Source organism: Lucilia cuprina, chromosome 4, assembly GCF_022045245.1.
Source record: "Lucilia cuprina isolate Lc7/37 chromosome 4, ASM2204524v1, whole genome shotgun sequence".
Taxonomy (NCBI): domain Eukaryota; kingdom Metazoa; phylum Arthropoda; class Insecta; order Diptera; family Calliphoridae; genus Lucilia; species Lucilia cuprina.
This window is the reverse complement of record NC_060952.1, coordinates 7,643,803-7,657,636: the sequence shown is the minus strand read 5'-3', so window position 1 is coordinate 7,657,636 and position 13,834 is coordinate 7,643,803. Positions and strand designations below refer to the sequence as shown.

The following is a 13,834-nucleotide window of genomic DNA, read 5'->3' as shown; positions in this document are numbered from 1 at the left end:
CTATAAAGCAATATCCGTTTGTTCGTCCTTGTGTCTATGTGCAACACACCCTACAGGTCTCTATTTTCAAGATAATTTGATATTATTTGATACATAATTTTCTCTTGGATGGTGCTTATTGTAAATGGCGGAGATCAATTATTATTTTACCTATCCTTCATAGGTACAACCATATCCCCCCGATAGGGCATAATTTTGTTAAATATTCTAATATACCCATAATGTATCAGTTATAGCTTCTCATTTACTCCGGGCTTTATATGCTTGATTTTATGTTTTCAGGTTCAATAAAACTTTTTGAAGAATTTGAAGAAAAAAACTCCCCTCTTATAGGTTCTCATTTATTCTGGATTCTATATTGAATATTATTTATAAAACAAACACTATTAGAAAATATTGGCCCTACAACCACCTTAAAGTATACCACTTCATGAGTTAAGCTATGTCCGTCTGTCTCTATGTCCGTCTGTCTGTCTCTATGTTCTTCTGTTTGTCCACGAAAATCTTAAAAGGTTCCCTTCAGAAAAAACAATACCACTATGAAATTCTATATAAATAACTTTATTGTAGACGTAAATCCCAGGAGGATAGGTTTTTTACTATATCGCCAGATAATCCGACCTCTCATGTCCTATGCCTTTCCTGTCGGGTCATGAATTTCTTCTGCTCAGATGGAGAGGCTTATGGTATGTGAGAGAATGATATTGGTTTCTTGTTTGGGCTTAAGGCGCAAACTGGGGCCAGATGGCATATACCGGCGGCCTTCGTGTAGATCGATTTATGGAGCAATCGACATCCAAAGGATCGATGCATTTATGATTGGCATGGGCATTAAATTTCTGGAGAGGGCTCGTCTCTTGGAGAATAGTCTTGTTCGGGAGTGTTTTGAAAGGGTGGGCGATATGGAATCCATCCGTACGGCCCGATATTTGTCGCCGATTGACCTTCTCAGGTTAAATGAGGCTGGGCTTTTCTACGCGGGTACCGACTTCTTATTTTATCATAGGAGGATAGGGACGTTGGATATGTGCAACGTGGTTTATAACATGGCCCAATAGGCCATATGCCGGATCTTTTGTAAATATTTTCTACTTTGTAAATAATTTTCTATTCTTTAACTTTTGTATATATTATCCTATGTTTTTTTACTCATATCTCTGTTATTTATAAAGCGATTTAGCTGAATATTAAAGATTCGAATTTCACAGATATCTGGGATTCTCGAAAAATTGATTTCAATATACACATAGACAGACCCGGCTAAATCGACCTTGCTATTTAATAAAAACTTGAAATTTATGAACTTCTACCCTTCTCACGAAGATATAATAAAGGAAAATTTAATTGTTAATAAATAACTTTCCATTGAATTGCAAATAAACAATTATTTTAAAAAATTTACTAAATAAATAAAAATATTAAAAATCCATTAATATAAATAGTAAGCTAAATTAAATAATTTTAAATAAAATAAATATTTGTTTAGTTTTTAAGCCATTTAAAAGTAAATAATTTTTATGATAATATTCCATTTTCCCTAAAAAAGATTTCCACCTTTTAGAAAGTCTTTAGGCCATTACGCGCCAAACAAAAAGTGAAAAATTATAATAAATTCATGTTTTCACTTGTTGCTAGAGGAAACTCAGGAAAAAACAATATAAAATAAAATATGAAATAATTCTCCAATGACAAACTATGGTTTTAGGTTTCAGCCCTTGGCCAATTTGGAAAAACTTGCACAAACTCATATATTATAAACATATATGTATTTTTAAATATTTTTTAAAATATTTTTCTACAATGGCCACAAATTATAAACAATTGTTTCACACATACACACACAGAGAGACAGCTACACAATTTTATTTTAACTAGATCTGCTGTGAACAAAATATTTTTACATTTTAAGCCATGATATGAAATGAATTCAAAATGTAAAATGAAAATTATCGAAAATCCTTAGCAAAACATACATGTATGCTTTGCAACAACTACAAGTAGAACAAATGCCACAAACACAGGACCATTCTGTGTGTAACGAATCCAATTTCATGAAGTTTCAATGGTTTTATCAATATAGTGGTTTTGTAAAAATATATTTCTGTTTAAATAAGTGGTGGTAGATGGTGGTGAAAAGAGGGTTTGGTTTGTGAATTAATTTAACTATTTTCGTTTTTAAAAACGAAATATTATTTTAGTGCTAGAATATAGATCGATAAAGTTAATTGAAGAGTTGTTTTGTTATAGAAGCTCAATAAATGGAATAAATAAAAGGAATTCAATATATAAATGCATGGTCGTCATGTACATATTTACAGGAAAATATGGTTTTTATGCTAAAAGCTCACAGCAATTTATATCATAATTATGTACAAGGGGATTTTTTTTTTAAATGACAGAAATTTTTATTTAAATACTTTGTATAATATTATGTTGAGCAGGAAAGTAAAACTTTATACAAATTTTACTTACAATTTTTGTGAAATCAATTTTTCACTTTATAATTTTAATACAAATCATTTCGAACAAAATTTTCAAAATAATTACATAAATAAATATTTTGCTTAGAATTTTATTTTCATGTAGGCCATTTTATGGTAAAATTTTAAAACATTTGACAGACCAAATAATATTACATAAAATAAATAACAAAAAACTTGATTTATTTACTTACAAAAAATTCAAAACAAAAATTAATTTCAATATATGTGTTTTTTTAAACACAATATTACATCAAGTTTTAAATCCACTAGTTGATTTAGTAATGGTCAAGGGGTCATAAAATATTTTTATGTTTTTGTTTTTGTTAGTTGTTATATTATATTGAATTTTATTTAATATTAATAGCAACCAACAACAACAATATTATTATTTTTATGGTTGTAGTAGTTGTTTATTATTGAGGTTAAGTTGTTTGTTATTGGGATTTAATAATTTTAAATTTCAGTTTATATAAATCCAGTCTGGACATTTTGTCATACCTAGTTAAATGCTGGCAAAAATGGTTTATTATTTTATAAATAATGACAGTGGGCAGTTTTTTGTATTTAAAATTACCTAGTAAACCGTTGTTAGTAAATTTCCTTGAATGTAGATTAGAAAGGGGATCATTTGCCATAAGGGCACATCTATCAATACGAATAACATAAAAACCAAGTAATCGATTTTATCACATTATTAAATTTTGTTTTCGTTAATCGATTATTAAGGCGAATGTTAAAATATCTTACTGTGTGTATTTTTTGTGCTAACTTTTTTAGTTTTTGTGATAGAAAAAATATATTGGTTGGTGATATAATGTCAATAAGATCATAAAATGTAGAATAAAAAACAGTAATTATTTCTTTTAACTTTTTGAGTAAGCTATGTGAAATAAACAAGAAATAGGTTGTTTATTGTACTTTATGTGATAAATTAAAGTATAAAAGAGCAAAATATGTTTTTATTTTTGTAATTTTTTTTTGTTATTTTACTAATCCTCTTGGAGTGTTAACCCCTTGATGGGGTGGTATCGTCGTTTTTGGTCAAAGCGGAAAAGTTAAAAAAAAATATATATACATTAATATGAATTAGGAAAGTTCGAAAGGAATGAAACTATAACCAACCCATCTAAGTATCTGAACAAAGAGAAAAATTAAGAACATGTATGTATATATGTATTGAAAGAAAAAAAGTGGCTTATGGTCCCCCTTCTACCCGATACGGATGAACTGTATAAATATTTGAGGAAAATCGTTTTGATGCCTATATATTTTAAACACACTCATCAAAAAATTTGTCAATAAATTTTTTTACACCAAATTTTCGATAAATTTTCGATAATCAAAAATTTTTAGTAAATTTATAATTTTGTAGAAAATTTTCAAAAAATTTCCTTTTCTAAACATTTTTATTAAATTTTCTTTTTATAGAAAATATTATATTAATTTTCTTTTTATAGAAAATATTAAATTAATTTTCTTTTTATAGAAAATTTTCAAAAAAATTCTTTTTATAAACGTTTATGTTTTATAGAAAATTTTAAATAAATTTGGAAAATTTTAGATAAATTTTTCTTAAGTAAAAAAATGTCTACTAAATTTTTCATTTTTTGAAAATTTTCAAATTTTATAGAAAATTTTAATATATTTTTTTTTATATAGAAAATGTTTATTAAACTTTCTTTATATACAAAATTTTCCATGAATTTGCTTTTTATAGAAAACAATTTTCAGTAAATTACATTTTTATAGAAAACTTTTATAAATTTTCTTTTTCTTCTAACATTTTAGTAGATTTTTTTTTTTTTGTAAATGAAAATGTTTATTTAACTTTCTTTATATAAAAAATTTTCAATGAATTTACTTTTTATAAAAAACAATTTTCAGTGAATTACCATTTTATAGAATACTTTTATAAATTTTCTTTTTTTACAAAATATTTTTCTGTCAAGAAATTTTTATAGAAAACTTTTAAGTGATTTTCTTTTTGAAGAAATTTTTAAAAAAATGTTTTTTAGTAAATAAATTTTAGCATAAATTTTATAAAAAACTTCGTATAGTTTTTTATTTAAGAAAATAGTTTATACATTTTCTTTGTATTGAACATTTTTAATAAATTTTCTTTTTCTGGATAATTTTCTACAAATTTATATATTATTTTTTTATTAAAAATTTTATTTTTATAGAAAATATTAAATAAATTTTCTTTTTTAATAGAAAATATTAAATGCATTTTTTTTCGAAAATGTTTAAGAAATTTTCGATGAAAGCTTTGTTTTAATAGGAAATTTTTATAAAAATGTATTTTTTATCGATAATTCTTAATAATTATTTTTTATTGTTTATAAATTTTTTTTGTAAAAAATTTTTAACACCTTTTTTTCTATGAAAAATTTCTTTCTCTTTTTATAATTTTTTTTTTTTTTAAATTTATTTAGATTAAAAATTTTTGTTAACATTTGTTTGCTAGGTTATGTTTATTCCAGTAAAACATAACTACATTATGTTGACTTTTATTTTCCAAGTTTTCATATTTATAATTCATTTAAAATCCAATAAATGTGCGGAAGTGTCACATAAATTTATTTTAAATGTCCCTTTCTGCTTTGTTTTTGCTGTTGTTGTCGATAATATTTTTAGTGTTTTTGTCGTTGGTGTTGTTATTATTTTTTTTTTATTAAAATATTCCGGTGAAATATTTTTATTTAATTTTAACTTGATTGCTTGATAGAAAAAAATTATATAAACACATTATTGGCAAGTTTTTACATCGACTCTTTCACTCTCACGCATCCATCCAGTCTTCCACTTGTGGATGTTGTTTTATCCTTCACTTCAGTTTGCAATGAGTAATTGATATTTTTTATATATTTTTTTATATAAATTACATTAATCCTTTAAGAATATGCCATTACTTGTTATATACAGGACACAAAATATTAACATAACACCTCAATTCTGTATTAAAACAAACTAATAAGAGCTTCCATACAAAGTAGAGATGAATATTCTCATCATACCCTAGTAACTAAAGTGTAAACCTAGGTATATATGAAAAAAGTTAATTAATCACCTAAGGCCAAAAATATTTCCAAGTTTTTGTGACAAACACCGTTGTTAAAATCAATAGGAAAATTATAAAACTATATATAGCCACAAAATCCCCACATGTGTAACACTCGACATAAACAAAATAATTATCAAACATTTTAAAATTAAAACAGGAAAAAACTTATAATAATTTAAATTTTTTTATTGCGTTTTATAAATGTCAATAAGCTGTCAAGATTACTGATAGATAACACGCCAGTTAGTTTGTAATTTATTAATTAAAATCTATAAAATCAACGTGTGTAAATTATTTTTTTATTATATAAACATCAAGTTTTAATTAAAATAATATTCATATTTTCTCATTTTTTGTTTGTCTCCTCAATGTTTATGTATGAGTGAAAATATTTACTTAACTTATTTTTTATTTTATTATAATTTTTTGTTTCTTTTGTTGTTTGAGGCAAACAAATGATGACAGTTTTATTATTTATTTATGGAAATTTAATGATTTTTTAAATATATATAAATATAAACAAATTATATATGTATTTGTTTTTAAAACATTTGTTTAAATAATGTATACACATATTTGTTCTAGTCTTAAAAATAAAAAATATAATAGTAATAATTTAAAAAGCTGTAAAAAACAGATTGAGTTTTTGCACGATATTAATTATATAGAGGAATGGGTTTTATATTTTTTATGTACAAAATAGGTGTGTTTATTGTCGTGTAAAAGGATTTATTATAAAATTTAAAAATGTTGGTGCCATTTTTTAATTTTTAATGGAATCTTAGAAACGAAATGAAATAGAAGAGGTTCATGAAATGAAATAGAACATCAAAGTTGCGAGAACTAGAACTGAACTAGAATTGAACTAGAACTGAACTAGAACTGAACTAGAACTGAACTAGAACTGAACTAGAACTGAACTAGAACTGAACTAGAACTGAACTAGAACTGAACTAGAACTGAACTAGAACTGAACTAGAACTGAACTAGAACTGAACTAGAACTGAACTAGAACTGAACTAGAACTGAACTAGAACTGAACTAGAACTGAACTAGAACTGAACCAGAAATGAACTAGAACTGAACTTAAAATGAACTAGAACTAGAACTAAACTAGAACCTGAACTAGAAATAGAATTAAACTAGAACTAATATAAGAACGGACTAAAACTAAACTAGATTTTGATTACAACTGAACTGCATCAAGTTTATTTCCCTTTTTAAACACCTCCCTTCACATTGTTTGTATAACCATCAGAGCGTATAAATATTTTTATCCGCAAATAATATAAATCATACGTCTAGTGCAAACTCAAACTCTTGAAACTTACTGTTATTTAAATAGCTGGATGAAAAATTCTTATTCCTTAACATTAAAGACTATTTTTTAAATACAATTTTTTGTTTCGAAGCTGTAGTGCGTTATTTGTTGATTGTAACTATATTTTCAATTATATTTCATAGAAATAATGCTACTGCTTCAATTATCTGTAATATTGATAACTATCTATAGTTGGTTTATTTATTTTATTATTAATATCAAGTTTAATTAATGCTTAAAAAAATAAATGCAAACAACTTACCAAATAAGCGTCCAGCTAATGTATATGATGTTGCTGTTGTTAACAACAAAAGTCCAGTGAAACCATAAATGATGAGTCCTAAATTATTTTTATATTTCGCCGAAATACGCAAAGCCATCTTTTGAGGTTTATTTTATAGATATTTTTACAAGTCTTTTATGGATTGTTAAAGTCGCTGTGACTGTAAAGCAATAGCTGCTGTATTTGTATTGAAATACTAATAAAAATATTTGACTATTTCTATTAGATTTTATTTCGATACTTTATTTATTTTTTTGCTTTATTACAGTTATAAATAATTTATTTATATTTTTTATGTACAATTATGTATATAATATTTTACTGTTTAAACTGTTGTTGAGTATGTGTATAAGTATTTTCTTTTGTTGCTTTAATTTTTTGTCTATTTCGGTGGTTAAGTTACGATAAATTTGTTATTTTGTTGTGCAATTTCACTATTGTTTTAGAATCATCTTTTTTTAGTGGATAGTATACATTTTGGTTTTTATTTGTTAGTTGATAAAAATCTTTTTTTATTGTGGCAACAACAAAAAGTTTTTTTGTTTCAAAAAAAATATTTATATTTCCATATATTTTTCTATTATTTTTGTTGATTTTTATTACATGATTTCATATTTATTCTCACATGAATTTGTTTTTGCAATTGTTGTAGTTTTTGCTGTATTCGTAGTTTTGTATTAGTCATTTGTATTTTGTTGCTATATTCATTGTTGTTGCTGTTGTTGTTAGTAGCTTTATTAGACAATTGCATTTTGTTGGCAATTTTTATATTATTTTTATTTGTATGTATTTTATTTTTATTTGTAGACTTTAAATCATAAATTTCTATGACATTTCATTAAACCAATAAAATATTTTCTTTCTTTCTCCCGCTCCTTCTTGGTTTCTGTATCTGCATGTCAAACTCATAGATAACAGCTTGTTTATGTTTCCTTATTTATTTTCTCTTTTTCAATTTCAATTCTAAATAAAGATATTGTTTAATCTGCAATACAATACAAAAATACATACATAAGTATGTATATTAGTTACAAATAATTTCATGTTTATTTTTATTTTCTGCTGAAAATCATGTTTTCTTAATTAAGGTTTCCTTAACAAATAAAAGAAATTTCATGTAAATAATTGAGTTATTTTTACAAACAACATTAAAAATTAAATAAAAAAAAATATAATATTATTTGCTTAAAAATAAATCATTAAGGGTAAAAAAAAGTGTTTTTTTTCAATTAAAGAAAAAAAATTCGAAAAAAATTTGTTTAAACTTTTATATCATAACTATGTTACTTAGACCTTAGACCAATTTGATATTGATTAAAACAAAGTTAATTTGTATGTACTTCAAAAAAATTCAAGCAGAAATTCCGATTGATTAAATACTTCTTCAACAGCACAGTGTTTTGAATTAGTTAAATTTAGAACTGAACTAGAACTGAATTAGAACTGAACTAAAACTGAACTACAACTGAACTAAACTAGATCTGAACTACAACTGAACTAGAACTGAGCTAGAATAGAACTAGATCATTGACCACTAAACAGTTTTATATCCTCAAAAAGAATAAAATTCCCATTTTAAGCTTCTTCTTCTTTTCATTACAAATAGCTGTTCTTTATAATTTCAACACTGTGCCACTTTAATTGTTTGTGTCTTGAATTGTCTCAACTGTAGAATAAATTTTTTGTAAACTCAATTTTAATACAATAATAAAAATGTAGTAATAATACTCCTCGTTTTAATAATAATGATAAATATTACCCCCAAGCATAAAAAGTGAAACGAACTTTAAATTTGCTAAAAGAAGCTGAAATAATATAAATTAAAAAATACGCATATAAAAAAGCTTTAACATTTTTTTTTAATTAAATACAACTGATTAAACGTAATAAACACAAATTAAAATATGTGAAAAGGTGTATAAATTAAAAATGTGGATTTAAAGGTATTGAAAAGAAAAACGGAAAATAAAACTAAAGAAAATTAATTAATTTTCAATTAAAATGTCAAATTAGTGAAAAGTGAAACTGTGTAGTGAAATGAAATCAGATTAAGGCATTTATTTTATGGGAATTAAGACTTTGTAAAAAAAGGGGTTTCTTTTATTAAGTGAATGCCAGAGTATAAAAGTTGATTTTGGTTTGTGGCTTGAATTAAATATAATTGATCGATAACATTGAATTTAATATTCCTGTTTAACATTTTAACACACAAAATACAGCAACAAAACTTATTTAAGTCATTGAAATCTGTATTTAAGTTAAATATTAGTTAAGCTTTTTATTTCTCATTGTATCTTAGTTGTATTTACATATTTATATTATTTAAAAAAAGTTCCTATTTAAACGCTGTATGTTAAGAATTCATCAACTTTATGTTTTTTTTTCTTTTGTGTTGAACTTTGAAGCTGCATTTAATTCAACTTTCTTTATTTTTTCCCATAATATTTTTCAGCATTCACATTTTGCAGCAGAGTACGATTTACTTTACAAATATTTGTTCATATTTAAAGACACACATTTATATGAATTATACACTGTGTGATTCTACATTTGTTTGTAAGACCTTTTTATATATACAACACCAATAAGCATAAAGTTCAGTTCTAGTTCATTTCAGGTTCATTTCTAGTTCAGTTCTAGTTCAGTTCTAGTTCGGTTCTAGTTCAGTTCTAGTTCAGTTCTAGTTCAGTTCTAGTTCAGTTCTAGTTCAGTTCTAGTTCAGTTCTAGTTCAGTTCTAGTTCAGTTCTAGTTCAGTTCTAGTTTAGTTCTAGTTCAGTTCTAGTTCAGTTCTAGTTCAGTTCTAGTTCAGTTCTAGTTCAGTTCTAGTTCAGTTCTGGTTAATTTTATTTCCCAAATCTCTTTTACTCAGTTCTTTTATTATGTAAACAATTTTCCAAAATATACCTGAAAAACATTCTTAATAGCAACAATGAAAACAAAAATTAAAGTAGAAATTGATAGAAAGTCTCATAAATAAAAAATTAATAAGACAGAAAACTCATTAATATTGTCTTAACAGGAAAATAAATATAAAAAATGCAGAGCAAAAAGAAAAAGCGAAAACGTAAATACAACGCGGAAGCGGAAATACACTCTCACATACAAACAAAAACACTTGAACACACTCAAAAAAGCTCGGAAAATAATAGGAGATGCTGAAAAATATAAGAAACAATTTTTCTTAAACACAGGAAACACATGTGAATAAAAGAAGCGTTTAATGCTTAGATTTTATAAACTGTTTTCATAAGTTTTCCACTTTTCTTCTACCGAAAAATACAAGATAAGAACAAACTGCCGGAAAAAGGTGCATTTAAGAAAAACAGATAAAAAGAAAAAAAAAATAAAATAAGAAAAATAAGAAATGCAAGAAAAACTTATAGGTTTAAGTTAAACAAAAAAGACTGTAAACAGTTAAATACGAAGAAGACTAATATTATAAATATTTTATGGGACATGCGAAAAAAAAACTACAGCAAGCACTCAACCGAGATTCATACATATTTATGTATGTATATAAGTATGTTCATAAATACATATATCGAAATAACAACAACTGGTTTCTCAAAACAATTTCACTTGCTCTGTGATGCTTATTATGTCTATTTTGTTATTTTTATTTGGCCTGTATATGTATATACAGGAGCTACTAGTACTTGTTTTAGGAAAATAAATACAACAAAATTGGTTGTAGCTACAAGATATATATTTTATATTTACTACATATTATAACAAAAGCTTAAGTCTTAAATATCATAAGGATAAGGAAAAGTGAGCTATAAAGATGAGGAGTTGAGCAGAGTGTTCTACAAATAAAAGGTATGGAAAAAACTAGCGAACATAATAATATGTTCTGTTAGATAAATTAGTTATTACTATTAGGGAAGTGAAAGCAAGGAAAAGATTTTAAGTAGATTATAGAAAAATGTTTTTAAAGAACACTTCAGATAAGCAGGATTAGTCATAAATATTTGAAAAAAGTTTAGTAAATATATTAAAGTAAATTAAGAAAAAAAGTACAAATTATTTTCCCGAACGGCGGTTTTTCATCAAAACTTGGCTTACAAGTCGAACAATATGCAGCCGATAAACAAAAAAAAAATACTTTTTTTTTCTTTTTTAAAAAATTTTTATAAGATTCAGTCCCGAAAACATTAATAAAACTCAACATGTCGTATGAGTAATAAAATATTACTCATACTGCATGTAGTTCATTCAATAATTTTTAGAATGATTTTTAATCTTATAATTAAACTTAAAATTGTCATTATTTGCTAAAATCAGCTCCCAGACTCTAGCATCTGATCATAAAATCCATTTAAAGTCTTTTTCCCTAATCCAATTTATTAAGGGAAAATGTTAGCTGTAACTGAAAGCATCAGCTAAAGCAGCCAACCAAACAACCATCCATCTACTGCTAGTTGCGATATAACGATGTATAATGTTTTGTAAAAACAATCTTCTTGTCGTTATTGTAATTGTTGATGATGTTGTTGTAGATGTTTTTGTATATGTAGAAAAAAACAAAAACATGATGAAAAAATATGAAGGACAATTTCGTTATAAAAAAATATTATCCCAGTTTTTGTTGTTATTTTTATAAAAATGTTCTATTTTGCCTGAACTCTTTAGAATAAAAATATGACACCAGAAACATTATTATAAAAACAATAAGTGAGAGAAATGAAAAAAAAAAATATATATGTATGAAAAAACAGACAATTTTGAAACTATTATTCTAAACACGTACGAAATGAGCAGAAAATAAAAAGAAATCATATAAAAACTTAACGCAGATGATAATGTTTACTAGATTTCTATTTCTTTCATTCTTTTCTTATAGTATTCTCTGCATTTAGAAAAAAACAAACAACACAAGAAACAATAATACAAAACAAATAAAAAACAATAATTTTCATTCATAAAATTGAAAACAAAACAGAAAAATACTTTTGCTCTCTTCAGCAAACAAATGAAGCTATAACAAAAAAAACAAATCTTTTTTTGTAGAAGAAGAGTGTGAGAAAAAAATGAAGCTAAAACACTTAAACAGCCAACAATTGTATGATTATTGTTGGTTATTAAAGGCAAATGTACCCAATTACTCATACAGACACCCACTTTAATATAGAAATTCTTTTTTGTATACACAAACGCACACTTTCAATTTAATACACACGCACTCATCCATGTACTAATATCAGAAAAAAAGATACAATAATAACAGAAATGAATAACTTAGTTGTGGAATAAGTTATCTGCACTTTTATTATTATAACCTTTACTTAAGTGGGTTTCACATTCCTTTTTGAATTTCTATAATATAAATTTCTAACTCGCAGTTGATTTTCCATGTCCGTCTGTCTACCTGAGGGCATGTTGTAATCACTTTTCAGAGAACTCTAGATATATGCGATTTCCGAATCAATCAATAAAACAAGTACTTTTTCGTTCTGTAAAAATCAATTTTTTCTATAATATTGAACCTAGAGACATAAACGTAAGCATATCCCAGTAAAAACTCCGTAATGGGGTACGCTTTCATAACCGCTAACTTTTAAATGACTACTACTTACAGTCGTCTATACTTTAAAGTACTCTTTTAATGATGTTTTACAAAAAGAGTGCAGTGAGTAGAACATTTGACTAAAAAATCGTAGTTCCTCTTTTCACTGGCTCTTTTTATTATCAAAAACAAAATAAATTACTTAACAACTTCTTTTCAATTAAAGTTTTTCCTGGAATTGAGCCCGGACTTAGTAAAAATCTATAAAATCTAAAAATTTCTTTAACATTTAGTCTTGAAAAGACTGTAGGGGCTTAGGTTAGTAAGAACCTAAAAAATTGGATATTTTGGTACTATTTCGTTCATCAAAAGGTACTTTTTGAATTTTCTATAATATAAATGTAAAAATATAAAATTACACACGTTAAGCTCAAGGTATATGAGAACTTCTTCGTTTTTAAACTAGTACTTTTTATGCAATATTGGATCTAAAGCATATAAGCTGATATACATCTTGATGGAATAATAATCTATAAGATCGATCTTTTTTAAATATTTGATAATGGAATTGTAATCTCTTTAAATCTAATAATTTTCTAAAAAAAAAAGTCAAAATATTTGAAGGGTTTAAAAAATTAAATAAAAATTTAAAAAAATTAATATAATAATGTATTTTTTTACTGAGTTAATCAATTTGGCTTCTAAACCATTAGGAATATAATAATAGTTTATATTTATATTTTTTGGTTGGTGTAGTAGTAAAGTGGTTGTGGCTAAATAAATCTAATATTTTTTTTTTTTATTTTTATTATATAATATTTTTTTGTTCATTTATAATAATAGCAAGATGAGAGTATTCGACAAAAGTACTTAGAAAAAATTCTAACAATTGTTTCAAATACCAATTTTAGTATGGAAAACAAACCACAAAACTAAAATAGTTTTGTGAAATGAAGTTTTATGAGTCTGATGAGAAGTTTGATAATAACACACTTTTCTAGTGGTACGCTACAAGTGGTAAATACGTTAATAAGTTTTGACAAATATTGGAATTTTTTCGAAGATTTAAAATTTTTCATAAATAGATTCTAAAAATGAAATAAATTTTGATTTTTAAATATTATTTAGTTAGTTACTTGTACCATAGTTCATGTTGTAGCCTCTTTTACCAGATAC

At 25.0% G+C, this 13,834-nt stretch overlaps 1 protein-coding gene across 3 annotated transcripts in view; it reads right to left on the bottom strand.

The window, feature by feature from the left end:
- The window catches only part of LOC111677054 (protein sidekick-2-like), a 144,835-nt gene that overhangs the window by 117,239 nt on the left and 13,762 nt on the right, over positions 1-13,834 (bottom strand). For all 3 annotated transcript variants that reach the window (XM_046949582.1, XM_046949581.1, XM_046949583.1), the window contains exon 2: positions 7,131-8,136. In XM_046949582.1, the coding sequence (XP_046805538.1) occupies positions 7,131-7,248 (118 nt within the window). In that variant the 5' untranslated portion in view covers positions 7,249-8,136. The remainder of the gene's footprint in view (positions 1-7,130; positions 8,137-13,834) is intronic.